The sequence below is a fragment of the Mustela erminea genome, chromosome 16, assembly GCF_009829155.1.
Source record: "Mustela erminea isolate mMusErm1 chromosome 16, mMusErm1.Pri, whole genome shotgun sequence".
In the NCBI taxonomy this organism is placed as follows: domain Eukaryota; kingdom Metazoa; phylum Chordata; class Mammalia; order Carnivora; family Mustelidae; genus Mustela; species Mustela erminea.
In genome coordinates, this window is record NC_045629.1 from 61,915,952 (window position 1) to 61,942,969 (window position 27,018).

Sequence of the window (27,018 nt, forward strand, 5' to 3'; positions counted from 1 at the left end):
ATTTGGGGATAAAACTGCCTCCTTAATTGATTAAATCAAAATCTGGTTCTTCCTCGCTTTATCAGAACTAGTTTCGGTAGCAAAAGTACCAGTGAAAATGAATCACCCGTAATTAAAAAAAAAAGACAAATCAGGGGCGCCTGGGTGGCTCAGTGGGTTAATCCTCTGCCTTCGGCTCAGGTCATGATCTCAGGGTCCTGGGATCGAGCCCCACATCGGGCTCTCTGCTCAGCAGGGGGCCTGCTTCCTCCTCTCTGCCTCCTCTCTGCCTGCCTCTCTGCCTGCCTCTCTGCCTACTTGTGATCTCTGTCTGTCAAATAAATAAATAAAATCTTAAAAAAAAAAAAAAGACAAATCAGTAAAATTAATTTTCTTTTCAATGATTTCAATAATGAGCCTAGTGAGTTCAAATATGGCGGCACTACAGTGCAGGGACTGGAGAAGAAACAATCTCCAAGAAACCACTAAGGTCCCCAAATTCAACACGATTCAGAGTACACATCAAAGAGCCCCCATGTACCAGCTTTGTATGTCCTTCTCTACGAACAGCTGGCCCATCTTCCATTGCTTTGTTAGTTGAAGTAAACTCAACCCCGTATTTGGGAAGGTCATATGCCATAATGGTTGTGAAGACTGGTTTTGTAGACAGAGCTCCGAGTTCGGTTGGGGTTCACAGTACATGCAAAGGAGACACTCTGAAGGCATTCTGCTTCTTCTCTGCCTCACACCCATTCAGTACTCACTCGCAGGCAAGCATCTCATTTACCCCCACCCTTGCATACCTCTGTGACCTTGAGCAGGTTACTTTAATTCCTCTACACCTGCTTCCTCATTAAAAAAAAAAAAAATGGACATAATAGTAATGTCTACTTCAAGGGTTTTTATGAAGAGAAGTTAAGTAATACACATAAATAGCTTAGCTCTACCTATGCCCATAAGAAATTCTTTATAAACGTTAGCTGTTGTCAGAAGTGAATCCCAAATTGGAAGAAAACCCCAAAAGGTATGTACAATTTTGGTCATATAAGCTATAGATGAAAAAAGTATGGATCAAATTACAAGCAATACAGAAAAATAAATTTTACATTTGACTTCCAATTTCAATAAAGCAAGGTCTTTTCTGATATTCTGAAAATGCCCAACACTTATTTCAAATTTTAAAACCAGATGATGAAGAAATCAAGAGGTCTGCGGTCTAATGATTCTCAGAAACAGACTCCATGAAGGGAATCAGAAAATGAAAGGGAACTACTCCCTCCAAACTTTCCTGGGGTTAGACACAGCTTATGGATCTGTGTTTCCAACAGCTGTGTGGACGCTGTAATTATAATGACCCCAGAAACAAAATGCACTGACTAAGCTGCTGACTTGATACGGTTAGCTGAGCAGGCCATTTGAGGATAATTTTTTTAAACTTTTAAAAACATTTTTATTAAGAGTTAAGTAATGCTAAATTTGATTAGATGCACTAATCACCATGATTTCTTCTAAACACTGCCTAGAGAGAGATACGGATATTCAACAAAGTGATACATTTTCTTTAAACGATAGCAGATAAGTCAAAAATCATAGAGAGGTCAACATGTATCATACTGACTGACCCTCCTGTAACAACACCATGGAGATTTCACCAACAGGCAGGGAGTGAAGATGGTCAAACTATTCTCCTCCACTGGGATGGCTAACACTGTCCAGCTCGGTCATCTCCATGATGAAAATGACCTGGTAAATGCCAGAACTTCACTTTGCTTGATGGCCTTAGGGTGAGCATATGTTTTATTTTGCACACTTTATTACCTGTTAAAGAGACACAGACCTGAAAGCTAGGAAGGCTTCATTTGACAAACATTCTGTACTCTATAGACAGTCTGAAGCGATTCAAGTCTCATTCACCAGTTGTTCTCAAGTGCAACTGTTCTCAACTCAGAAAAACAAAAAAACAAAACCTGCTAAGATCTACAACTTCCCTCCTCCACCAGATCAAAGCAAACTCCAAGGCAAAAAAAATAAATATTTGGAAGTAAAATTCAGGAAAAGTCAAAATAAACCAAAATGAGATTAATGTTCTCCGATTTTTTTTTCCCCAGACCAAGCTATTAACCCCCTGTTCAAACGAGTGTCCTGGCTTATGTTAAGGACCTAAAAAGCTCATAGAGTTAAATATGTTGAAAATACAAATACAAAGGATGACTTCCTATCTCTAAAATCTGTTCTTCCTGCCTCTAACGTGACATATTGTGCAACTCTGATAAAAATATTTACAGAACAGAAATGTAATGCTCCTAGCTCAAACACAAGACAGTAACTGCTAAGTGAATAGTGAGATTTTTTTCTATTATCCTCAAATTTCATGAAAGGCCAAAATAAATCTAAGAGCTGGAATCCCTTAGCTATGGAAGTCCTGAACAATGCCGTATACTAATATGGAAAGGCAACATGGACATAGTGAGCATTTATAAACTTGTAGTAGGTTTAAACACTTTCCCGTGGGAAGCACATCTTGACTGGACTCTGACTTTTATAACCTGATCTAAGGGCTCAGAGCTCCCCCATAAAGATGATGCAAATGCCCTAATACATAGCACATTAAGGCCTAATGAAACAGCAAAGTTGGTGTTTAACAACTCAGGCCTCCATTCAGCAATGGTTTAAATATAAGCATAATAAAGCAGATTAAAAAGAAAGAAGCTGTAATTACTTTTTTGAAGAGCTCAATCTCTTGTCCTATTATTGGTCTACATGTGAGCCTCAAAGTCTGAATACTGGCAATAAAAATTACATGAAGGGCTTCCCAATCATCTCACATCCATTATTTTAAAAAATGTAAGCGTAACAATTGATAAAACACACAGGTAACATTTAAAATTGAGAAGCTAACACCCCAGTCAAGTTAAATAGATCTAAGCTGGCCATTGCATCTTTTCTGGTTTTTCTTGCTAAAGAATTGGCATCCCTTCTGATTTCAGGGCTGGGCATGCTACCTCAAGGTATTGGGGGTGGTGGGGGCAGGGGGTGGTGGTATGGAAGTTTGAATTCAACACACAGGGAACCCCGTCCTGGTTTTATGATGCCCCTTTAAAGTGACCTGCATTACCCAATTGGGGCTCTAGCTAACTCTGCAGTATAAAGAAACCTTGTTTTTTGACACTATTTTTCAGAAATATATAATTCTTTGACTTCCTTATTTGTAAAAAAAAATTTACACAGAAGTGAATACTGTCAGCACAAGTATGTCTAAACTTCCAATTATTCCCACAAATACATGTCAAATAATCTAGACTTGCAATTGGAAATCTTAGCATTTGTTTAATTATTTCTTTTTCCCAACTGTCTATCTCATGTTTGCAACCAAGTCAGTTTAAATTATATAAAACCATCCATGTCGAACCAAAATAGAGATCAAAGCCACGGAGTTCTTAAGTCCTCTCCTTCTGGCTTCTGTTCCTTTTTTCTTGGTCAAAAATGTCATAAATCTATCATTAACCACCAACTGTCCTCAATGTTTAAAAAAAAAAAAAAAACCACCCTAGTTTAATTGAAAAAGATTAATGAATTGGTCATCTATTACCTCAATTAGCTTATAGATTTATATAAATAACTCCTGAAATTGGCTGATTATTAGTCTGTAATGCTCATATTTACTAACATCTTTTTATCAGAATACACACAGCCATTAACCTCCTACCCATTTGTGACAGAACCGCGTTAAAGAAATTCTACAGTCAGCATTTTCTCCTGCACAGCCTTTAGTCCCCACACAGTTCAAGAGCCAAAGAAAGAAATCTCTCAAACGGCATTTCAGCACACAAACACGTGTGGGTAAAAAGGGGAATTTCAGATGTGTTTTTATTCAGCTTATGTGCACAGAGAAGTTGTCCACTACTTATTTCAGCATAAAAATATTACTAAGTTACTCATCTTCAGACATTTTTCTGCATCAACATCTCGTGCTTGGGCCAAATACTTAAGATCAGCATTTGGCCCCAAAGTTACCTTTAGTGCTCTATTCCTAAATCGAACCAAGTTAACTCTCTTTAGGTTTGTTTCTATATCCAATTGTTTCTTTGAAATAATTATCTGCTTTTTTCCAGACTGCTTTTTTTTTTTCCTATTTTTTAGCCTTATTATTTCTCTGGGAAAAAAAAAAAATTGATCTTAACAAGATTATCTTCCTGCTTGCTATTTCCTACCACTTTCTGTCTTCTTTACTACAGCACTTGGTAGGCAGCCTAGTCTCAGATCAGCTGTTTTATTTCTCCTCTATTAGTTCAAACTCAGCTCACACATCTGTTTTATTTCTAAAATCACTGCCCAGGAAAAGTGTCCAGCTCATTCTACCCAAACATAAACTTTACTATAAATAACTAAGAACTTAACAAATAACTGTTTGGGGGAAATGGAAGTGTGTTTAAAAAATCTGAATTCTTCCAAACCATCGGCCTCTAGTAATCTCGATTTTAAAGTCTTCCTGACAGCGCAGATCAGCTTCCCTCAGAAGTTGTCCCCAGAGTGAACAAACCGAAAGTCCTGCCGGAAATCCAGGTATTAACATCATATTACTTGCTAATTATAAAACACCATTTCACATACTGACATTATTCACTTCTAACCCTTTTATCTAAAACACGTATTTGCTTTCCAATCATGGTCTGACAGCAGAGTGTATCTGACATAAGACAGTGAAATGATCTTTAATAAGACAGCAGTTCAAAGCATGCAGCTTTCATGCATAATAACTATGTTGGCTTAATTTGCTGCTCCACAGAAATAATTCTATTTGTGGAAATTCACAAAGTAAGATGGAATTTTTAAGAGAGCTCTACAAAGATGAAGCTGGCTTTTTAAGAGTTCTTTCTATCTCCCTTAAAGTGATAAGATTGCAGTTCTGACATTTTTAAAGGCCTGGAAATTTCTCCTCTGATTCTTTTTACAAGGACTGCAAAATATGTTCACTACCTGTTATTTATAATTCCTTTGCCTGCCTTTCTTAACTGGCACCAGGTCAACAGAGAGGTCTACAGCAAATGTGCCAGAGCTATTGAATTGATAAAAATGACTGATATTTTAAGGGATTGGGGAGGTCAAATAAGTATGATGTAATTTCATTAGTTCTCTGGTACTTCTTCTAATCATTCCTAAAGAAGGTTAATATTACACCTAATATGTTTTGAAATCCCCTGGCCAAATAATACAATAAAAATCTACAGACTGTAACAGAAAGTAATATACTTTCTCAAGCTGACCATGAGCTTCGACTATGCTAAAACTGCCAAAATGAAACGAATACATTTCTTTAGAGTCAGTTCTGCACTTCATTCTATTTGAAATGGTAGATTTTTTTTTTTATTTCACAGATGCCATACACTAAAGACAGAAGACTAGATCAAAAAGGTATGTCACTTTTAATAAAACCAGAAATCTAAATTACTGCTAAATGCTTTCATAAATGACTATTTTCCCTAAATGCAGAAAAGAATGCTTTACTGGCCTGCACCAAGGTCATTCTGGTGTCCCTAGTACTTACAATCACATGGACTTCTTTATAATCAATGTAAACTTTTATTTCCAAATTTTCATATGCAATTATGTTCCTTTTTCTGGAGTTTATCTCAACTCTCAGTATGACCCAAATCTAGTCCAGTTAGATGTCAGGCTGAATATAAAAACCAAATCCTAATGCCAGATCCAGGAAAGATCCTCACTGAAGGAAAGAAAACAGCGAAAGATTTCTAGTCTAAAACTAGAACAAAGCATAAACTACCATCATGTGGAACCATAAAGATTAGTGCCATTTTTGGAAGACTGGGAAAACATCAAATTACCATGAAATATTTCCAGAAATATGAAGCCTAGCTAATCCCATGAAAAGACTTTTCCCAACCTAGTAGAAATACTGAGATTATTTTCCATGATAAGAGATGAAAGATGCCTCTGATTACACATTTGCATGAAACAGCTATGGAGTCTGTCCATCTGTCCTGCTGAATCTCACAGGCCACCCCTCTGGTACTGGGAGCTTGATTTTAACACACATGTACGATTCCCATTTCTTGACTAACTGCTTTTCCTGTACGAAGAGAAAAAACAGCACACGGCACCAACCTGCACATCATAGGTCCCATTTAGTAAAACAGGCCTTGAAGAATTGATGTCCTGCAGCACACCAGAGAGCACGGAACGGTTGACCTTCTGGAAGTCTTTGGAATGGCTGAACTGCACCATGTTATGAAGGGCCAAGATTTTGCTGTCCAGCTCAGCATCCTGCCTGGTGCGGTTATGCAGTCCTAAGTGATACTTTCGGAAGTGCTTAATCAGATCTGTGGGGTCATTGCCATAGTAACCATATCCACAGATATTGCATTTAAAGTCCTGAAGCTCTGGAGACAGAGGTGCCGGGTCTGGGATGTCATTTACCAGTAAGTCAGTTTTGGATTTATTCAGTCTTACACCCCCATCTGAAGGCACTTGTGGGTTTTTGGAGGCCACTGAAACTGGGCTTGAGCCTTGACAATTGGCTTGACCACTCTGCGCTTGCCCTGTTTCCTCGGTAGCCTTTGGTGACATCTTATGATCTTCCTTTGTCTCCAACGAGTCCCCTGATGGGGTGCAGGCCATATCTTGAGGGTCATCTGTCTCTGCTCTCTGAGGAGACTTCAAGGGCTCACAGACTCCCCCAGCAGCTGGAGATGAGAAAGCCAACATATTTCTATCTGTCACCTCATCATGTGGATGCGAGGGAAGGTTTCCTCCTTTGCTGGGGCTTTCATAATTGAAGCCAGCCTTCTCACTCAGGACTGAGCTTTTTAAGCCCTTCTTGCTGCTAGAGGATGGATCTTGGCCATGAGAGCTATGTTCCTCCTTGTTATTCAGTTCTGCAGCATCACTCTGATCCGTATTTTCTGACATCTGATCTGCAGAAAATTCTTTGTTCTTTCCAGATACCTTGCTTTCTGTACCTATAGGCTCCAGGCTCTGGCCCTCGCCTTCACTAGCAACGTTTCTCAGAGGGGGGTTCTTTTTCCGGACCATATCTGTAAAAATGCAAGGAAAAGGACATGCAGGGTTATTTGAAAGCAACAGATACGTGATCTAATCGAGAGCGTTTTACTTATTCTATACAAGGCTTTATAAGGTGCACATAAAAAAGTTTCTCTAGGGGAAAAAATGTTTTAAAAATAACAAAAAAGAGAGACTAAAGCAAATATTTACACTCAGAATTATTTTTGTCATAGAGTGGCTCATTTGCTATTTTTAAATGGTCTTATAAATATCAAAATATTGATTATTACTAGCTCTATCTTTCCTTTATTCTTGTTTGCCAATTATATTTTTTGCTCACTTTCTTCAGTTATAATTGACGATATATGCTTATTTATAAACCTTATATATTATATATAATATGAACACATACTATGTTTATAAAATATATACACACTTATGTTTATAGAATATATATTCCATGTTTATTTATATGCTATGTATATATGTATATAAATAACAAAATTGGACTCAATATTGTTACACACTGTGCAACCAAGATAAATAGTTTCACCCAAAATATCCTCATAGTCAAAAGACTGAAATAGCATGTTATAAACAACATGAAAACTGCCCTATTACTTTCAGGAATAGAGAATAACAAATGTTTTATCTCTGTCCTACCAATAAATTTCTTTAAGCCCCATTTGGAGAGCTTGCCTGTAAGTCAGGAGGAGGACCTGGGGCACATCAGAGGGACTGGGCTACGTTGTGCTGGGACACTATCAAACATGATGGCTAATGTAACTAAGTCCTGGGTTCTCACGCCCAGTCAGGTGGAGACAGTATCAATCCCACTAGCAGAAGCAGACTGGAAGATGACCAAAGGACAATATTAAATTGAACCATACGACATTGTCATTTCGTAGCTCAGCATGGCAAAATATTAGCTTCCCGTCATGGCTCACCTTCACCCACTAGCTCAACTATGCCTCTCAAGTTCATGGCATCAATGAGCACGGTCAAAGTAAGAGTACTGTGACAGACTCCTTCAGTGGAGTCTAATGAATCAGAATTTCAGTACAAGGAGATAAGAAACAATTTACATTGTGTCAATAAAAAAAAAGGCAGTCACAGAGCTTCAGTGGAGAACTGAGGGTCAGGGCTCATGTTCGTTAATCCCCCAGCTGAAAAACTGCAAGTGCTGTGTGAGTTGTCACCTAAAACGTCACTTAGGAAAATCCACCTGTGAATGACTAATAGGACAAGGCTTCTTCACTGGTCGACTCTGCCACAAGGGCAGATTTAACAGTTAGTTACACCATGATTTCTCACAATGTCCTGAGAAAATCCAAATTAATCACAGGTTTTAAGTGTTTTCATCTATAATTTCTCACAGGTGCTGAGAAGCCACACTGGCTTTGGACAGATGGGTGTACTTCCATTTCCAAAGAGCTGGTCAAGCAAAATTCTTGTAATATGAATCACTGAACCAAAATAATACCCTCGTTGAGTATAAAGGATTATTTCCAAGGTAAAAATTCATTTTACTAAATAATGTCAAAAAATATAACTGTGCTTTAGAAAGTACACTTTCCTTCCTGTCATAGTCATCAAATATAAATAGAATATGTATTATGTTCCTCTTGGAACAACCACCACACAAACAGTTTAGCATGGAGGACTGAAGTTTCAAGTCCAAGTGATGCTCTTGAGGTAATGTCAACACCTGTCTGACCAAGGCAGGGAGTGGGGAGGGAATATGGTCTTCACCTTGGTGTCATTACCAATAGGTCCTAAAACAAACTCAGCTAGGTAACCCTTGTTAGATAAAGAAAAAGAAAAAAAAAAAGAAAGAAAGAAAGAAAAAGAAACACTGGTTAACTTCTTTCTTTTTTAACGTTTGCATTTCAATGTCTCATTCATTGATGTCAACTGTTTTGGAAGACAGCTAGTCCTTTGTCAGAAGCACTGAACTTGGGAACCTGCACCTACACAAAGAAGAGTGGAGGGCAATTTTACTAGTAGTCAACAAAAGGAAAACTAAAAATGAAAGCAAAAATAATAAAAGGGAAGTTTAAGAAGTTATCATTTAAAATACAAGAGCCTGAGTAAAAAATAAAAAAAGCTATTCTTCACTTGGCCTACATTCTAGTTTATAGAGTATCAGCTATTACTACACATAAAACTGTGATGATTTGGCTATAGCACCTCTTGCCTTTCCCTCCAGAATTTCCTGTTTGTTTTTTCTATTACACATAAAGTCTTTAGTAATCATTGCAATTTAATCTTTTCTTGAACAAATACTGAATAACCATGTCATTTGTATTTTAACATTTTTTTCTCACTGTAAATAAACCCTAATGATAGTGCACCAAAATGAAACAAATAACGTTACACAGAAAAAGACAAAATCTATATGAAAGGCAAGGTTCATAAAGAAATGAAAATGAAAGAATCCAATTCACTGAGGTTATCTTTCCATTAAAGTGAAGAGAAAACAGTTTCTGCCCATTTATTAATGTCAAGGTGATTACAAAAACAGCAACATTTTACATAGCAAGGAACGAAGATAAAATACTTAAAAGTGAATAGTCATAAATACGTTAATATTGAAAAATGTAACTTGCTTTTCAGAACAAAAAGAATTAGACCTTGCTGATTTATTGTTATGCAGAAAATAGGTCATAGTTTAAAAGGTACTGAAGGAGCAACTAAGAGAAAATACGATTTAATTAAATTATCTTTTCAAATTTCAATTCCCTCTTCCACCAAGAAAAGACCTTGAGAACCCATATGACTCACTGACTCCTTATCCTGAATACAGCCTTAAAAATATACATCGCAAAGACTGTCAAACTGCTAAAACTTCAAAGAAGTATCAGAAAGGTCATTTGTGTTTTCTTTTTTGTTATGAGTGGAAGGGGCATGTTCTTTTTAGCTTCTTTAAAAAAAAAAAATCCTGGTTAATTTAGTTGACTATACTTTGAAGTTGTTATAGAAAAATAATTTTATGGGAATTATATCGCCATGATTTTTCAGAATGACATATTATGTAAATATAAGCACATTTGCAGTACTTCTAAGTGGAAGAAACCCCCCTAGCAAGTCATAAGTTAGATATCGTAAGACTATAGCCACCCCCAAGTTATTATCTTTAAGACAAATAACAGATTGCACGATGTTTTACTGTGTGCCAAGAACTTTTCAGTTAACATTTTCACTTGAAAAAATAGATCACATACTTGTAAAATCATACCCAGCATTGACTTCATAAGGCATGTGGCTTTAGAGTGCTTTTTACAATTATTAATTCTATTAGTCAACTAGCAGGAGGCTAATGCAATTGTCTTAGAAGACGCTCGGAAGACACAGAAGACATTTTGAGAGCTGATCTGTACATCTGCAAAACAAAACAAAACAAAATTTTCCTTCCTAAATGACGTAAATATGCTTTAACGTAGCACACCTAAAATACATTAATATGCCAGCACCACAGGCTGCTTCAAAGACACCTACTGAATGCACGAGCAAACCTTGAGCAAGCTCTTCCCTCCCCTGGGTTCTAATAAAACAGCAGGAAAGGGAGGAACATGATATAAAAGATTACAGAAGTCATTGTCACAATAGACCGTGATGTACGATTTAACCTCTAAAGTTCCCAAACACTAAGGACCAGAATACTTACCTACGCTGGGGTGGGGATAGATGATCTTAATTAGTAAACACAGAGGGGACATGTTTCTGGAAAAGATACCAGGTGTACCTACTGATATACAGTCACAGCTGAAGACAAGAAGTGGTATGCATTGTGAATCTCTTCCAAACTCATAGCAGCAGTGTATACCATGCAGATGAGAAAAGAACTATTGCAATGCCATCAATAATTGGGATCTACGTAAGCCTTCCCAACTTACAGAAACATTACACGCTGTAATATGGGCTATCTTCTCAGCTAGTTCTATTAATCTCTATTTTCGCTCTTGATAAAAAGTTCATACAATGGTGACTGAACCAGCTTTAAACCATCATTATCCCATCACCTGCACTATCTGAATGAAATTATTAAGGGAGGGGCACCTGGATGGCTCAGTTGGTTAAGCCTCTGTCTTAGGCTCAGGTCGTGATCCCAGGGTCCTGGGACTGAGCCCTGCCCTGGGCTCCCTGCTTGGTGGGGAGTGTGCTTCTCCCTCTCCCTCTGCCTCTGCCCCTGCTCATGCTCTCCCTCGCTTGCTCTCTCAAATTAAAAAAAAAAAAAAAAAAAAAACTTAAAGAAAAAGAAAGTATTGAGCCAGATATTGCAAAGATGGTCATAAAATAATTAGAAAATCGCCATCAAGGAGTGTTTGGGGAACTCTATTTGAAAACGTCTTTATTTAACTCTGTAATAGCAATATCCCTCACACTGACTATGAAAAGAAGTTCAAAATGCCAGTTTACAGTAGGTCCACTATAAACCACTGGATAATGGGGCTGAAATGAAGCGGATAAGGAGGAACTGAAGAATCTAAGTGGGAGCTACGAGACTCAAAACTGCAAACTTTAGTCCTCTGTTCAATTGTGAGATAAAAAAACTGACCTGGGGGACAGAGGGTGGATGAGGTGGAGATGGTGAGCATTCCCGCATCTACCTCATTCCCCACCTGAACAAATACGTGAATGCTCCTCTAACAGCTGATATAATGGGAATATGCATCATGTGTCGAGATATTTAAGCAGGTTAAAACGTGCTTAGTTTCCTAAAAAATGCACTATTTGTATTTCTTTTCATTACTGAGATGTAAGACATTCCATTTGCAAAAATCCAAATTTTTAAATTATTTTTTCCTACATTAAAACAAATCTAAAGGCATTCTTTGTATTTCGTAGCTTAAAAAAAAAAGTGTGTTATAAGAAATAGTAGGACACTGCATTATTTCTATATTTTAGTATTAGACAGTGGAAATAATCAGCATTAGTGCTTAAAATATCATTCTGGTAACTATTTTATCTCACTGATTAAAATGCTTAAACCTGTAAGAAAAAAATCCCTTTTCTATAGAAAACTGTGACTCATGTCTTCAGAATGGCATCTTCACAGCAAAAGGAAGCTGAGTGTTCTATTAATATCTAGATATTTTGAATTAACCATTAATGATTTAGTTTTATTTCATATGTATGTATATGTATTTATATATATACTTGCTCCAAAGAATTTTGCTATAGCTAATCAAATGAATTACTCAATCAAAGGAATCAACTATTACAGTAATTTAAAAAGAGCTGAGATCACACATACATCCAGAGCCAGTGCAGATTAGAGGAACTTATTTCCATTAGATGAGAAACTCCTGGAAGGTAAGAGATATAAATTCCCATGTTCTTTGTAGCATCTTGATCCTAAACAAAGGAAGGATGAACGGTACAGCAACCACATGTACAGTTTCTGGCCCTGCTTCCTGTCAGTAGCTGATATAATCAAGGGCCAGTCCCTTGACTTCTCTGAGCCTCTGTTCTTATTCATGAGAGAACTGTAATACATGATTTCGAAACTTCCTCACACCTCTAAGATCCTATAATGGTTCTGGTTAATGGGTTAGGCACTATAGTCTTACCTTAGGAAAACTTAATCCAATTTCCCTAAAAGACTATAAAATATGAAACCATCAATAACTAAGGAAGGCATAAATACCGCTGAGGTTTACCATTCAATCAATTACTCATTTCCTCCAACATTCATTCATTCAATAAATGCACAGCCAGCACAAGTACATGCCAAACACCTAGTGAGAGGGCTGTAGTTTTATCACGTCATTCATTTAAGAGCAAAGAAGGGTATCTTAAAAAAAAAAAGAAAAATATTATAAGGAGCTCTTCTTTCTCAAATTTAATAAATAAATAAAGCTTTGGAGTATCTTTCCAAATACCATTTCAATTGAGTGCACTTCCAATTGACTGATTCCCTCTCAACAGACAGAGAGAGATGGATGGAAAGAATGAACCTTAATAAGACTAAAAAGTTAAGGGAGCAAGGCCGTATGATTTAACCTCAGTCTCAAATCCTGCTGAGTATGATTTTTATTATAAGTAGCAGTGCTTGTCATCATAATATATAATACCAGATGACATTTTCTTATTGTTTTTCCAGATAATAAAACTTTCAAGTGTTTGAAATCAAAGCTTAACACAAAAGGAAAGACATGGTAGTCTTCTCCTTAATATATGCTTTTTCCGTGCTTGTTTGTATCAACAACCTAGGAGTACCGAGTTATTAATTACACATTTCATGTAGGTTTTATTAAAAAAATTAAAAGAAAAGAAAAAAATAGTAAATTGTTTCTTTTGATCAGAAGTCCCCCACAAAGAATCTAAAGAATTAAGCAAGTGATAGCAAAATAAAAGGAAGGTCAAGTTTGGGGCCTATAGCAAACTAGATAGCTTCCATATGAACAACATATAAAGTTCAGTTTTAAAGAACATATGTCTTTGCTCATTGGTTTAAAAAAAAAAAAGCCTTGAATCCTGTCTACTCCATATATACAGATCAAAATCAGATTGCTTAAGTGAACTATAAAATGCAAGAGAACATTGTTTATCCAAATCATAAACCCAAGAATTGCTGAAGGAGTTTAAATGTTTTCTGTTTCTTCAGATTCCAGAGCAATACTTCAATGGTAGGTTGCTTTTTTTGTAAACTGCTTCAAACTTCATAAACCTAATGTCAGATCCTGGTCTTTGCTACCCATGTCTATTTAATTTGCTCTCTCTGAATTGACTGTTCCTGAATCTTTAAAGGTATTTTTGGATATCTTAAATCCTGCTGAGATTTAAATGTCATCACCTTCAAACAACTCCCATCAAATAAATCTCTTATTAATTCACATCAAATTAATCCAAAATGATCACTTCTCTTAACATATGCTTCAGAGCCCAAAGCCCATTAATAGTCATCTGGACACTAGAACTAACCCAAGACTCTCTGAGATAAAATGCACATTATTTAGATATCCTCTTTCAAAGAGTTTTAATGTTGGCCCAAACACATTTTATTAGGCTTTTATTTCATCGAGCTTTGCTCTCTATATTTCAAATATCTCATTTCAAATGTACTGGTCTAAGTAAAAAGAGATGGCCTGGTAATGAGTCTCCACATACCCATACACATCTTAGAGAAAGTATTTCGTTAACCATTTTACTTTTAGCAGAAAATTACAAAACTGTTTTTTGCCTTTAAAAACATCATACTAGAAGTTTAATTCAAATGGTAGAAGGGTACCAGCGTGGCTTAGTTGGGTAAGGGTCCAATGCTTGATTTCGACTCAGGTCATGATCTCAGCGTCACAAGACTGAGCCCACTATTCGGGCTCCATGCTAAGTAGGGAGTCTGCTTGAGATTCTCTCTCCCCCTCCTCTTTGCCCTGCCCCTCCCCCCCAAAATAGATAAATCTTAAAAAAAAGACGAAAATAACAACAACAACAAAAAAAAAACCACTGTGAATATACGTGAAAAAAAATGAAGTGTGCACCTATTTCCCTAATTAAAGCAAAAAAAAAAAAAAAACAAGTATGCATCATGAGTTATCAAAAGGAAAGGGGAATTGATTATTTTTGCTTTCATAACAGTTGAAAGGCAAATGTATTAAAAACTCTGCTTTGAATAAGGTCACAATTTCACTAAGCAAATTAAGAAACGTTATCATTTGTTTCCTCGCAGGTATGTTGTGTTTCCTTTTGTTTTCGTTCCTCTTAAAGGGGGTAAACACACACACACACACACACACACAAACACAAACCCAACTAAAATAACGTACAATGACAACTGTTGGTTCAAACAGGCCAGTATGACTTTGCATGTATGTATGGGTTGGGCGTAACTTCATCCCTCTTCCTTGCTAAACTTAGAATATTTCACCTGGTTGATGGGCAAAGAGCCAAACACAGCCCATAAGTTCAAAAAGACTAGCTCATGGAAAAATATAAATGCATCTATTTATCTTGATGGTTGTGATGGGAATTGACATTTTATTTGTATGTAAATTAGATTTTTACTGATAATAAAAATAATGAGTGTCAAGATTTGCAGAAATGCCTTTGACTTTCCAGAATTTGGATGCTGAAAAACATCTTTATATAGTAAAGGTACAACTGTAGTATATCGATGTTGCTTTACCTGTTTTCCACTGTTATTCAACAGAAAAGAAAATCTCAATTATTAACAAAATCCAGCAATAAAACTGGCTAACATCTGTCTCAGTTCTCCCGTAAGAAATCTGTGTCAATCACTGCCAATCCATTTGGTAAATTAACATGCATACATAGTACAGTGAATCTAATAAATGCATACCATGAAGATTCAGTAGGAATGCTCACCGTACTCACAGCATCGATCAGCTGAGTGTATTAAGCAAAGTTTTTGTTAATTTTTTTAAGAGTGCCAAGATTAAAACAAATATTGTGAAGGTATATTGAGAGCTTATACTAGTCATATGTGTGTGTGTATGTGTGTGTATATATACGTATACACAGAGGAAACATGTTTGTGTGTTACACATAAATTTAACACACTGTAATATTCGACACACATGTTACATATAACAGGTATGTGTTAAATATATGTATGTTAAACAGCCAAAGTGAAGGGAAGTAATTTGCACCATCCTTAACTTGTCTCGCTCGTGAAACCAGTAAACCACTCTGCTCATCTCCGGGGTACCGCAGGAAACCACTCCAAAGGACTCACCCATCCAAGGTCCAAGCAGCAAGTAGGGATGTCCAATGGGTAAGGAACAAATATCATGAGGAATCAGCAAACATACAGCCCGTGAAAGGGAATTAGAAGTAAGTTCAGAGGACAGTTTAGTATGTGTAAATCCCAAGCAGTCAGGGATCTTTGTTCTATATGACTTTGAAAAGTCCATTTAAATTAAACATTAAACATTAAATTAAACAGACCTGATGGATGTCTTTCACAAAGTGTAATGAATACAGACTAATAACATGAAATGTGGTTAAATACCAACGTAGTAGGTGCTGACTGCTTCATGTAGCCAATTCAGCATCATCTTCCCTTCTGATAAAAATATATTATATTCACACACAGGTTGGAACCATTTTTGTCTTTTGTTGAGTATACTGAATGTTCCCATAGAAAGATGATTTTTTAAAATTCTACACCTGAAAGCAACTCCCGATAGAACAAGTTAAGCCACTTCTTCCTGACTCTTAGAATGAGAAAAGCTTTCTGAACGAAAAAAAAAAGAGGTACACCCAGAATCCCTTCATAATTTGGGTAGATAACAGGCTTAGAAACCTTCAGCTATAAGAACTTCTTTTTGAATAAACCATTATTTCAGGACATTCTATCTATGCTCACCCTAAGTTTAGCTAGGCTCTGTCTGGGATTTTATTATAGTCACATTTAAAATAAAAAGAAATTCAAGAATTTTCTCTATGTTCTATGAATTCAAGAATTCATAGAATTCAAAAATTCAAAATTCAAAAATTCAAGAATTCAATTTTTGAATTCAAAAATTCAAGAATTTTCTCTATGTTCTATGAATCTTCTCTATGTTCTTCCCATGATATTGGTTTCAAAAAAAGAAATATAGTAAGGAGGTTTCTTGGTCAAATTAAGTTTAGTGTAAACTGTATACTTTATATAACCTCTCATAGATCCACATTGTACATTAGCAGTTACAGCTCTAAAAAGTCCTAGGGGTTGTGCAGTGGTGATGTCTGTTCAATTTGGATTGGAATTTCTTCTTTGAAAATTACTGTCTAGAGCAACATCTCCCACTGTGTGCCACACAACATTAGTTTTGTTGGTAAATGGCATTACGTGACATAAAGCCAAATGAGATTGGGTATCCACAGCAAGAAGAAAATTATTTATTTCAAAACATATATGATATTTTTTAAGCAAAGCAGTATTTCTTCATCAACTTGGCAAGAAAACGAAGATGCTTTGATCTGATCATTTTGAAGGGCGTGTTTTGTTTCTGTTTTTGTTTTTTTATTCTCCCCAGCATGGCAAGCAACAGTAAAAGAAGATCAGGATCCATTATCATGAAAGATTTAGAATCAGTATTTTAAAAGATTGTGTAATGGCAGAGGATTACAGCCATGATAGAACACTGAGTGGAAAAGGCAGAAGATAAACATCTATGTACAATATGATCTCAGATGTCCAAATTATACACGCATCAACACAGATGGGTATAAGCCCAATGTTATCTTAGAGCTTAATAGTTTATACAGATACCATCGCATAAAGAAGTCCTAATTTTTTTTTCAGGCATTATTTCTAATGTTCACTAAGGTGACCCATTTAACACACTACACTCTGTCCACTAGATTTGTGTCATTCATTTATAATAACTTCAGTTTTATCTGAACCAAATTTGTTCAGGAACCAAAATACAGCAAAGAGTTTCATGGAATATGGCATGCAGAAAGAGGTTAGAGAGAGACCCAGGATTGAACTAAGGGACCTAAGGTTCATATAGTTAAAATCAGTAGTTTTCAATCACTTACAGATTTCTGGGAGAATGGGTCTAGCCCACATCCTCCTCTCCGGTCATTAGTAAATCCCATTCCTCCCAACTCAGTCCAATCTCTACCTGCAGACTCACGTGTACACATAATAAAAGACAGAAAGCCAATGCCCAGACCATAGTCAGTAAACAGTGTTCAGGGTGGACCCACTCTATGACTGCATCTTTTTATAGTATACATTAATGCCAATCTGGCTCAATGGTTCTAGGCAGTGCAGAAGAGAAATTAAGTATATAGGGCTTCCCTAACTCACTCTTACAAGTCCCTGGCTCTAGTTTTATGGGCTTTAGGATTTTGTTTTATGGTTACTGCATCCCCCCACCACCAAATATCAAAACAAAAGATTAAAAATAAATTTAAGAATGAAGCCAGGTTAGGTAGATGCCAAAGTAAATCTGAAACAGGGAATTAATTACAAGTTAAAATTTTAAGTCCACAGCAAACATAGTGGTGAGATCATACTGAGGTCTGAGTTTGAGAGGATGACCCTATACCCAGGTTATGCCTGGGCCCCAAAGCTCCTCCATTACACAGGCACCAAGAGAGAAAGAATAATGACTGGATATTATGTGTGGGGCTGTAGAATTAGTGAAAGCAAAAATTTGCTCACTCATGAAATATTCTTGTATAGGTAACTAGTCAATCTTCAAATTCAAGTTCTATATATGTTCCAGAATCCATCTAAACACACACACACACACACACACACACACACACACACACACTTTTAAAAAGATTTTTACCACCTGAACCCCAATTAGTAATTTCTTTTCTCCCTCAATCTTGTTGTGGACACACCTGTCACAACAGAGTAAAGGAAAAATATAGATATAATTCCAGACTCAGGTGTTTTACAAAACATTCCTTCAAAATCTAATTGAATGTTGAAAGAAATCAAAAGTCAGAATCAGACCTTTTTTTTTAAGACTCACAATCGTGAATGTTGATATACAGTATAATGTGAATTTTTAGTTAATAACAAAAATGTGTTATGTCATTGTTACTAAGAACCAGGCAATGTGCCAAGAGTTTATTAAGTAAGATACTTTTGTTTTCACATTTTACAGATGAAGTAACTAAGATTTAGAAATGTCAAATCACTTGTTTGGTTCATAGACCCAGCCCATGAAGAACAGAGTCTGAAAAAGTCAAAAGCCTTGAGAGACCACCTGGTTTCCCATTACGTTTCTCATAAACTCTTTAGTGTTTTTATGAACAACAGCTATAGATACAAAAGTGACAGCACTTTAAGAACTAGAGAACACAATCTAAAAATACACCATTTCATAAAGACAGCCATCAATTGTACTTGACTGGTTCTATAGTTGTTTCAAGTGAATATGCAACCTTCCCGGTAATCTTATGGACTAGTAGGTTATCCTAACTTTTGGATTTGCCTCTTAACACCTAGCACATCACTTAAAGTAATAAATTACACAAGTCTCCAAATGGATTTACTTCTCCAAAGCCCTCTACAACTCCCTCAAGCAAAAGTGAGTCTTCTCCACTACCATCCACAGCAATTCATGTAAAGCTCCTTTTAAGGTACATGCCACATCCCACTGCAACTATGTGTTTATGTTTCAGCTACCCCACTAGGTTATGAAGCTCTTCAGATCAGAAAATATCTTTATTAATATTGTAAATGTTCATATGTTAATACTAAAACGTTAATTAACAATATTAATATACTATATATCCATTCACATATCTGATTATTTTACTCAAAATACTGATATATAATTCATATATTTAAATATCTCTATGTTATCAAAAATTCTCAAACTTTTTCCAAGTGAAAAACATCTAAGGCTAGAACACATTGCCATCACTAACAACGCCACTGTATGATAATGGTTACTGGCGGAAAATAAAGCAGCATACTGTCACAGGGGACATACGAGTTTTTTAAAAAGTCAAGTGATACTAATACGGCTGTCCCCACTGAGACTAGCTTAGTACGGAGTAAGCACTCGCAAAAGTTCTCAGGGACAGGTACAATGTTAGCACACTTAGAAATTTCTGCATATTGCTTATCTCATGAAGGAAGACCAGAATCTTTTGACATTAAATAGGCTTGAGAGAATAAAAGCTAAAAAAAATGCTAACATTGTATCATCAACATAATTAATACCAAACTAAATCATGACATTCAAGGACTCGTGGCATTAATTTTGTCTTTATTTAGGCTCAAAAAGAACCAGATATCATTCCCAGCTCTGGATCCATGGACATACAGTAATAAATGCATAAGTAGTGAGAAGAATTAAATTTATTTTTCAGAACTGTGACTCACCCTCCCTCTGCTGCTCCCCCTGCTTGTGCTTGCTCGCTCTCTCTGTCAAATAAATAAAATCTTAAAAAAAAAAAAAGTGACTCACAATTATGTTGATTTGATTTGGGTTCTATATATGTCTACATAACCTTATGTACAATTTGAGGACTGAATTACAGTTAGAGGAAGGTTCACTTAAAAAAAAAGTGTACTCTACATAGTAATAATTCCCCATAATGATGTTTCTGTAATCAGTAAAATGAATTTTTATAAGTTCATTTACCTGCATGATTATTTATTCTGTACATGAATGCCACATGGTACTTAATACATTTATTAACTATATAATAATACAGGTATCTTCTGCTTTCCAAAGGTTCTCATTATATTGCTTTGTTTTTAGGAAAGAGCTATATTAGTACTTGTTTTTGATAACAACAACAAAAAAAATCAGAAGATAATTTTCACTTTCACTAAAAAAGCCGTTACTGTATTAGTGTAGGTCTTTTCTAAAAGTGAAATGGCATAATGCAAACTTTGAAAATAGACCATTTCAGTTTATGGAAGTTTTCAGAGGAACAATCTACTTTCAGATAGTGAGGGGAACCTGTATTTGCTATAACCTCATGCACTTATAGCTACAAATGTGATTTACAAAATTTTTCATCATGTATTCTCTAACGTTCCAAAATTTAAAATATTCTGTACTAATAGCATCATGCATAAAAAATAAATAAAAGTTTGTATTTTAAAGGAACAGGCTTGGGAAATAAAAGAATACAGAAAAGTCTCAAACATTTGGATCAGACTCCTACCAACTTAAAGCATCTGGAATGACATAAAACCAGAAGTTTAATTTAAAAGTTCAATTCAGGGGGCACCTGGGTGGCTCAGTCAGTTACATATCCTACTCCTGATCTCAACTCAGGTCTTGATCTCAGGGTCATGAGTTCAAGGCCTACACTGGGCTCAAGCTGGGTAGGGAGCCTACTTAAAAAATTAAAAGAAGAAGTTCAATTCACAAGAATGCTCATAGCATCATCATTTGAACTGTCAAAACTGGAAACAATCCAAATGTACCTCAACAGAATAGATAAAAAACTTGTAGTATGACTATACAATGGAATGTGCAGCCATACAATGGAATAGTAGATTGTAATAAAAACAAACTACATACAACAACATGGATGAATTTCACATACACAATCTTGAGTAAGATGTCAGACACAAGAGAATGCATTCTTTTAATGCATAGGGTTGTTACACTTTAATGCATGCAAAGTTTAAAAAGAAGCAAAGCCAATCTAAAGTGTCAGAATCAGTCAGGAGAGTGATTAATTCCTAGGGAATAGAAGAGCACAGAGAACAGGAGGGGACACTAGGGTACTGGCAAAGGGAGCTTATACAGTACCAGCAATTTCTATCTCTTGACATGAGAGAGAGTTACACAGAGCATTTATTTTGTAATAATTCACTGAGCCAGAGACTTACGATCTGTGCATTTTCCGGCTAGAAAGTTCATGTTTGTGTGCACATGTGTGTGATTTTTCAGTGAAACAGCAGGGGCTCTGCAGGGACCACGTAGGAATACACTGAGAAGAAATCTTTTAGCTGTTCTGGTCTGATGGGCCAATGCAAGCAATTCAATGGGGCAGGAGGCGGTCCTTGGTTACTCAGGCCAGGCTGCAAGGCACAAAGGGCCAAATGTGCAGGAGGAGGCAATAAGGTGTTAGGAAAGAGAATGAAAGAGTGATGAGATGAGAAGAAAATAAGTTCTGCACAAGAGAAACGGGAAAGGGTAAAAGGTTTAAAAAGAGATCAGATGCAAAAACAGGCACCCGAGGAAGGAAGAAGGTAACAGACAAGAAGGTAGGGGAGAGGAGCTCTGTCACGGACTCTGGTGGCCGCGGGGGTGGTGGTGGTAGAAGAGGTGTGTTATTAAATGGATCATTAGGAAACACTGTATCATGTGGACTGCAATCTAGGTGAAGGTAGAAGAGAACTAACTGGGCCCCTGTCCTGTACAAGCCGTTTGATTTTTGACTTCTATAATTCTCTCGTTAGGCCTCACTGAAAGTCTGCAAGGAATTGATTAGCTTTAGTTTACAAATGAGAAAATGAAAGGAACCTGCTTATCTTAGAAGACTGAATGAAACTGATGAAAAATAGCTCATAAAATAACACTATGGCTTCTTCCTAAATTTTGAGTGTTTTTATAAGGCTAAATAAATGCTTATTTTTTTATTTAAATTCAATTAGACAACACACAGTACATCATTAGTTCTTGATGTACTGTTCAATGATTCATTAGTTGCATGTAACACACAGTGCTCATCACATCACATGCCCTCTGTAATGCCCATCACCCAGTTACCCCATACCCCCACCCACCTTCCTTTCCATCACCCACAATTTGTTTCCTGGAGCCAAGAGTCTCTCATGGTTTGTCTCCGCTCTGATTAAATGCTGTCTTTAAATGAAGTGTGGCTGATTCTACCTTCATCTATGACAGCGGTTCTCTATGTAATAAAGTACTCCATCTCACACATCAAATAATGATGGTGTTTCTCACCTTGCATGAAGGCGGCAAGTTAATAGGTAAAATTCTATCCATTTTAAACTTTCCACCTAGTTAATATTTTCTTAAGACTCTGGCTTCTCTTATTACACAGCTTCTAAAAATGAATGGGCAGCAGCACACAAACATCAACAGAGACACGTGACAATACGATTTCTGAAAACTATCTCGTGTGGCATTTAGCATTTGTTTTGTAGGTACAGGTTTGTTTGATCTAATAATTTAACGCTATTTCACGGAGCTCCTTCCTCAAAGAGAACCACAAAGTCCAAAAATACTGTCACCTGAACAAGCTTAGGACCTTTAGTTTAAACAGAGCAAGAACAGATTGGCCAGCCCCACACCTATAGATGTTGTATGTGTTCCGGACGTCAATGCCCGAATGCGCCATGCATTTAACTGCTGACTACAGGAATCAAGGATACGCATGGATGGGCAAAGGTGTTTGTGAAAGGAGTGGCACAATGCCCAGAAAACAGGGACCCTGTGCAGGATTACTTTAAATTAACTGCTTACATTATTCTGTTAAACTTTTTGTTTCACAGCATTTCATAGTAACAGTTTTACTTAGTTATTTACTTAGATTAGTGCAGAGTTCACCTGAACAAATAAAACTGATACCTGGTTAATATCATCATCCTCATAGTTGCAAATAATGCATTGTTTACTTAGACCATAAATCAGGGTGCTATTCAGAAAATAAAATACTATCACTACAATGACTTCATGAAAAACTTATCACAGGAGTAACAGAGGGTACTTTTTAATCTTGTTAAAACATTAAGAAAGCCCCATTTTAATACTGAACCAGAACAAATTACATTAAAAGTGAAACATTATAGAAGTCTCTAAGAAAATTGTAGCCTGTTAAGTGTTTCCCATATTCTGAGGGGGGTGGGAAACACTGTAGGTCCCGAAAGATGCCGCCCTGACTTATAGAAATAAAAATGGAATTCTCCTTCATAAAAATATCATCAATATGGTCCAAATGAGCTAAAAGAGTAGGGAGACTCTGGAAGGTAATGCCTACAGTCCAGTATATGCACAGTGAAAAAAACGGCATGAAATAGTTTGCACTATTCAAGAATATTTTCTGATGACCAAGAATACTACCTGAAAAAGAACCGCTTCAGTGTTTGATTCAGTAACTTAAAATAAAGTTACTCATGTCGCCATGTTCCATTCTTTATCCTTCTTGTGCACCCTTCCCTTTATCCTCATGAAAAAATAACAAATGATTGCCCAAACACGCTGCTATCAGAATACTTTTTTTCCAGAAGTCAAAGTTAAGCGTATCTGTTGGCATCAGTACCCCTCAGAGTTCAGCACTGAATTCTAATTTCTGTATGCCTATTACCAAACTGACCATATGCTATGAAAACTGATACTTACAATCAAGAATAAATTATAGTAGGCCCCTTTTCCTTGGGGGATATGTTCTAACCCCCAATGGGTGCCTAAAACCTCTAGACACTATGGGGTTTTTTTCCTATGTAGATCTATTAAACTTTCTATGATTGTGATAAAGTTAATTTATAAATTAGGCACCATAAAACATTAACAGTAACTAAAAATTAAATAGAATAATTTTAACAATATACTGTAATAAAAGTTACCTGAATGTGGTCACCATCTCAAAAGAGCCTACTTCCCTGGACTCCCCCTTCTCGTGATGATGTGATACGATGCCTACGTGGAGAAAGGCAGCGAGGGGAATGACGCAGGCGTGGTGACGTAGCATTAGACTATTACCGTCCTCCTGACCTTACGTCAGAGGAGGATCGTCTGCGTCCAGATCAGTTGCCATGGTGACAAACCACGGAAAGCGAAACCACGGATGGCGTTGCGGGGGCGGGGGGGCGACCACTGCAACAGCACATGTATACATTCGGCCATATAGGATTTTGTGGGCATCAAGCAAGGCGCTGAGGATACACCTGTGAAGGCAGACACGAAGCTCTCTCTCTGGGAGTTTACAGTCCAGCCCGAGGTTGGGGGGCGGGGCTGACAGAACACAGAGAGGCCTGATTTAGATTTCACGTAAGAAAGGGTTCTGGGGGGGAAATGACTATAACCTGAAAGGCAGCAGAAGCTGGCCATGGGAAGGGGTGTGAGTGACTCGGTGATTCAATGATTTTGCAAACCCAAGAGCTTGCTCTCTCTCAAGAGAGAATGTGACCTCTTGACGGAACTGAAACAGGTTCTAGGGTGTTAGCAATTTCAGTGGTGCTTGGTGAAAATCATCAGCTCTCTGCAACAAAGGATTAAAGCACTCATTCTGTGGAAGATTCCTTATTTTCCTGAAAATATGACACAATTCATTTATCATACATGTTCACAAAACTTTGCACACACTCTACGTACAAACTTAATAGAAACTTTGCACCACTGGATTATGGGTAAAATTTCTACATAGTTACATAATGGGAAAAGCCTTATTAAGATAAAATAATGAGATCTGATTTTGATACATTCTTTTTTACTGTTTAAGACAGTGCCAATAGTACTATAGTTTCTTATCATAGGCAATTACCTATAATCCTGGAAATATAATGATTATATTCTGAATTAACTGATGTTCATTTATAGATTAATTATTAATACGTATGTGCCTATATATACCTTGTTTAAAACTGATCTCTTCCCAAAGCTTAATAATATTAAATAAACTATCAAACAAAAGTTGGAACATTTAATTCTCAGTAAAGTTCCTATCTACTGTGTCATGAGTATAGAATATTAATGGTTTAAAAAGAATTCTTGTTCATCAAGTCGGAAAATAAAGTACCAAAGCAACATCAAATATCATATATACATTCTGACTATAGGCAAGGGCATTTCATACCAAAATTTCTAGTCAATTAATTCATCCATATTGTATGTATTTATTGAGCATCTAGTATGTTTATAACAATGTTGCCAAATATCAAAAGGAGAAAAAAATTTTAAGAGAAAATTCTTGCTTAAGATACTAGCTCCTTCTGTCAAAGAAATAAGGTTTACAGCAAATATCTCAGTAACAATACAGGATATAAAAGGATTTTGCCCCGAAATCAGCAGGGCAAACAATAAAGTCCCTAGAGGACAAACAGCAAGTCCTAAATATCTACTATTATTTTTATGAGTGTTATTCTTATGTCCACTATTTCTTTCACTCATAATACAATAATGTAACGTGGTCACTAACAGTGCAAGTTTTTAAGGCAGAGGAGAGTGGAAATGAGCCTGGGGGAGAAGAAAGAATTGCACAGCTCTGCGGACAAGAAAGGACAGCAGCAAAGAAGAGCCAGGCAAACAAAGCGTTGCTCTCCAATATAAACATGTGTCAAGGGACAGGGAAGAATCTGGGTTACTAAAATATGTGGTGTAAAGGTTATTAGTAAGATAGAATCTGGATCCCAGTGGATGAGGCTAGAGTCCTTGTGGAAAACAGGAATCCACCTGAAGTTTCTAAATCAAAGAGATGAGGAAAACTGGGCTAGAAGTAATGTGATGTGTACACTGAAGAAAGGTAAAAAATGAACAGATATTATATATTTTTTAAAAATCTAATATATCAACTCTGATCATAAAAGCAAGGAATTTTTTTTTAAAAATCAAAGATCTTACCAATCCACATGAAATGATAGGGCTGCAGATATAAAATTTATGACACATTAATGAAACTGGCTTATTTAGGCATTGATGTGCCATTGTATTCTTCTATAGCTCAAATTGAAGTTATGCCTAGTCATATTTTACTTACTCTGCTTCGATACTCATAATCCTATGTGGCCAGAGTTCTCCTGTGGCCATTCATACTGATAGTCTCATAACCAGGTACAGTACCTATAAATGCATAGGTAACTATTGGTTGAGTGAATTTATTGAAGTTACTGAAATTTAGTGAATAAGCTGAGTGAAGCTTACAGAAAAGGCAAGAATAGGTAATCAACTGACTAAGCTACCTGACACCCATCTGTTTCTGAACTGCCTGCCAGTACTTAGAATTTTATCTGAGCCCTGTTTGTGCTGAAACCATTAATCTCCGGAGTTCTTAGACCTGAAGCATTTTATGAAGCTTTTCTAAGTAACTTAAAGGCAAGCCTTCCAAAATGACTCCAGATCTTCCCAGTCCCTTCAGGAGCTCACTCAGAACTTGGTCAAATGTTCAATGATCCTCCAACTAGGACGCTCTGATCCATGCAAGCCAGTAGGTAAAATAGCCAGGAAGACCTCAGTAGAACAGCAACTCCTTATTTCAAGCCAGGTCTATACCCTGAGGAACACCTGGCAGGCCTCCGCTTTAAGTACTAAAGGCTCATCTAAGATTTCACTTCAGCACTCCTTCCTGGTAATGACTCAAGTCTCCCAACTGCTTCCCATCCAGATGGAATTCATTTTTATAGTCGAAGCCCTCCAAAATCAGGTGGCTTTGAGGAAGAGATTAGTCCTCTTTGGTGCCCAAACAATGGCGCTAAGACTCTGTGGCTGAGAGGCTGACGATGTGAGCAAAAGAAGAACAACCTGATGTGAGAATTTCGGTTCAGGCCACGAAGGTACCTTTGGCACACGCCAGCACTGCACGGTTAGCCAAAATATGCGGCACTGTTATCAAGTTTGAAGTAACAGGCCTTGCAAAAAGTTGTGGGCAGAGTTCTCCTTGTACTTCCAA

The 27,018-nt window shown here is 36.7% G+C and overlaps 1 protein-coding gene across 9 annotated transcripts in view; it reads right to left on the minus strand.

Moving 5' to 3' along the window:
* TRPS1 (transcriptional repressor GATA binding 1) overlaps positions 1-27,018 on the minus strand; it is a 254,297-nt gene that overhangs the window by 199,742 nt on the left and 27,537 nt on the right. For 4 of the 9 annotated variants that reach the window (XM_032316309.1, XM_032316311.1, XM_032316310.1 and 1 more), the window contains 2 exons: positions 10,224-10,381; positions 6,103-7,031 (listed from right to left, as the gene is read on the minus strand). In XM_032316309.1, the coding sequence (XP_032172200.1) occupies positions 6,103-7,031; positions 10,224-10,260 (966 nt within the window). In that variant the 5' untranslated portion in view covers positions 10,261-10,381. Of the gene's footprint in view, positions 1-6,102; positions 7,032-10,223; positions 10,382-27,018 lie in introns of those variants that run through there. The other 5 variants (XM_032316314.1, XM_032316313.1, XM_032316316.1 and 2 more) reach the window with 2 other exon arrangements.